This window comes from Aptenodytes forsteri, unplaced genomic scaffold, assembly GCF_000699145.1.
Source record: "Aptenodytes forsteri isolate BGI_AS27 unplaced genomic scaffold, ASM69914v1 Scaffold14, whole genome shotgun sequence".
Lineage (NCBI taxonomy): Eukaryota > Metazoa > Chordata > Aves > Sphenisciformes > Spheniscidae > Aptenodytes > Aptenodytes forsteri.
Genome location: NW_008794457.1, coordinates 1,309,214 through 1,311,856, shown reverse-complemented (window position 1 = coordinate 1,311,856; position 2,643 = coordinate 1,309,214). Strand labels below are relative to the sequence as shown.

Sequence of the window (2,643 nt, the reverse complement as noted above, 5' to 3'; positions counted from 1 at the left end):
CCCCCCCCCTCCCCCAACCTGCTGCCCTGGCACCGAGTGCTCCCGTCCCCCAGCACAACCCACCGCGTCCCAACCCGGCTGCCCCGTGCCGCGGGTGCCTGGCTGCAGCTCGAGCCCTTTGCAAACCCCCCCTGCCCTCCCACACACACCACGTGCCACTGTCTCCTCTGCACATCCCATGCCCAGCTGGTGTCACAGCCGTCCCAACCCGGCTGCCCCGTGCCGCGGGTGCCTGGCTGCAGCTCGAGCCCTTTGCAAACCCCCTCCCTGCTCCAACCTGCTGCCCTGGCACCGAGTGCTCCCGTCCCCCAGCACAACCCACCGCGTCCCAGCCCAGCCTCACCTGCGCTCGCTCTCCCTTGGGGTCCCGACAAGCCGCAAAGACCCACTCGGGTGGGTTTGGCATCCCCAGGAGCTGCCGGACAAGCCCCAGGCCGATTCCCCGGTTGGCCCCAGTCACCAGAAGGGAGCGGACCTGAAGTCCTGCCATGCTGCTCTGTCCGCCGCTGCACTGCTCTCGCCCTGACTCTGCAGGTACCTTTTGCTAGTCAGTTATCTCGCATTTTCCCACGAGGGCTTGCATCAGCCTGTGGCTCTAGGAAATTCTCTGCCCGCATCCCAGTCTCTTGGCTGTGGTCCATACCCACGATCCACCTTTCCTGGCGGCCGAGGAGTGATGCAAGGGGAGCCAAGTGTCCTGCCCAGGCAGGGAATGCCCTGGGCTGGATGTCTGGAAAACTGCTCTTTGTACCTTCCCTGCTCCACCAAACCTGAGCCGCTTGGTTTTCCGGGCCAGCACCCTGTTCCCGCACTGAGATGTCCCCTCCCACTGCCGCCCTCCCTCGTGGGACACCAGGCTCTGTCCCTCCCCTCGCCCGAGGTCAGACAGGCAAGGGTGGACTCGCTGACCCTGCACAGTGCAGTTTGTTGGCCTTAATTTGTGCAACGCCAAAGCCAGGGTCAGGGACGGAGCAGCTGGGACAGACAAGTGTCCCTTGGCCACCACAACAGGCTGGAAAACCTATAAACCCTCCAGGACCGCTTGGAAACCCTCCAGAGCTGCCCAGAGCAACCCCTTCCTGAGGGTCTGCTCTAACAACAGCTATAGTATTTAAGTTGTAAGTGTGATAGAAGGATAAAATTCAGTTTTGCCCCCCGGGTATAACTGTGGCATGGCCAGGAATCGGGGCTGTGCCCAGGCGCACACACAACACACGACAGACGTCCAGTCCCAGGGTGGTCCAGGTACTCCCCGGCTCGTTCCTGCAGCGGAGAGGCACCGGACCGACCGATGGACTGAACTCCCAGCTGCCTTCCAAAGAAAACCTCTGACTGGTGGATACAGGAGCTTCGGGACAGGCCTGAAGATCCCCCAGGAGCTCCTGCTGTGCCAAAAGTCAATGGAGAAGCGCCACCTGCGTGTCTCCGTGTGCTGATGAACACCCTGCGGGGAGGATCTGGGCACCCCACGGCCTCCCCAGGTGGTTCCTGCTGCAGCGTCGACCAAACTGTGCACAGACAATTTGTAATAGCAGAACATATGTATAAGATAGTTAGGAGATGCTTTGTCGGTAGTTTAAGATAATTAATAACAAAAGATCAGGCAGGTGGTCGCGCAGGACCGGGTGGGTGTAAGCTTGGGGAGTCTCACCTGCTCCAGCTGGAGATGCTGCTACAAGGACCTTTGTAACCTGAGAGTAACCTACCGCCCTGTTCAAGAGACTTGACCCACGTGCGTGCTACCTTATGCAAAGATCCCAATAAATTAGCTTCTTTTCTTTAAAAACAAACCCCGCTGTCTACTCTTCTGTGTAGCACTCACCAGCGTTGTGGCATTTCACCACATTCACTCAAGCCTGCTGATGCAGCCACAGCCTCCGGCCTGGGGATGAAAAGACGCCGGCTGGACCGAGCCACGACTTACGTGGCTTGATTTCGGCCCTGACCTGCACGAGAGGAGGCGTTTGCCGTCCCTTCAGCACGTGCCTCAACATTTCCCGGTTTGCTTGCCGGATTTGAGCAGGTAAGCAGCTTTAATGCCTCAAGAGGAGGCGAAGCGTACGCAAGCCCCTTTGTGGAAGGACGCTTCTTCCCACAGGCGACCGCCTGGGGAGAACCTGGGGCTGCTTAGAGCTATTGAGGCCAAAACCAAAGGAAACAATGCGAAAACAAGGTAGTGTTTCAGTGATGGTTTGTCATCACGCGTGAACCACTGAATGGGAAGCGGTAACAGAAAGTCGGCCAAACAACGGGGAAAAGCATGTGTGTGCCCAGGAAAAGCCTGGAGGAGAGCAAGGAGCCTGGTGTGGGCTGGGGCTGCGGATGGGGCTGGGGATGCAGATGGGAATGGAGTTGGGGCTGGGGCTGCGGATGGGGCCGAGGCTGGGGATGTGCAGATGGGGCTGGGGCTGCGGCTGAGGTTGGGGACGCAGATGGGGACAGGGCTGGGGCTGTGGATGCGGATGGGGATGGAATTGGGGATGCGGATGGGGACAGGGATGCAGATGGGAATGGAGTCGGGGCTGGGGCTGTGGATGGGGACGAGGCTGGGGCTGGGGATGCAGATGGGGTTGGGGCTGGGGATTGCAGATGGGGTTCGGGATGCAGATGGGGATGCGGCTGGGGCTGGGGATTGTGGATGGG

At 60.0% G+C, this 2,643-nt stretch overlaps 2 protein-coding genes across 2 annotated transcripts in view; one reads left to right on the top strand and one right to left on the bottom strand.

The window, feature by feature from the left end:
- Positions 1-490, bottom strand: part of LOC103908451 (uncharacterized oxidoreductase C663.06c) — a 2,165-nt gene extending 1,675 nt beyond the window's left edge. The window contains exon 1 of the mRNA XM_009290836.1: positions 344-490. Coding sequence (XP_009289111.1) covers positions 344-490 — 147 coding nt within the window. The remainder of the gene's footprint in view (positions 1-343) is intronic.
- A 1,546-nt stretch (positions 491-2,036) lies between these two features.
- Positions 2,037-2,643, top strand: part of ACD (ACD, shelterin complex subunit and telomerase recruitment factor) — an 11,163-nt gene continuing 10,556 nt past the window's right edge. Inside the window, exon 1 of the mRNA XM_009290835.2 lies at positions 2,037-2,173. Within this exon, the coding sequence (XP_009289110.1) occupies positions 2,037-2,173 (137 nt within the window). The remainder of the gene's footprint in view (positions 2,174-2,643) is intronic.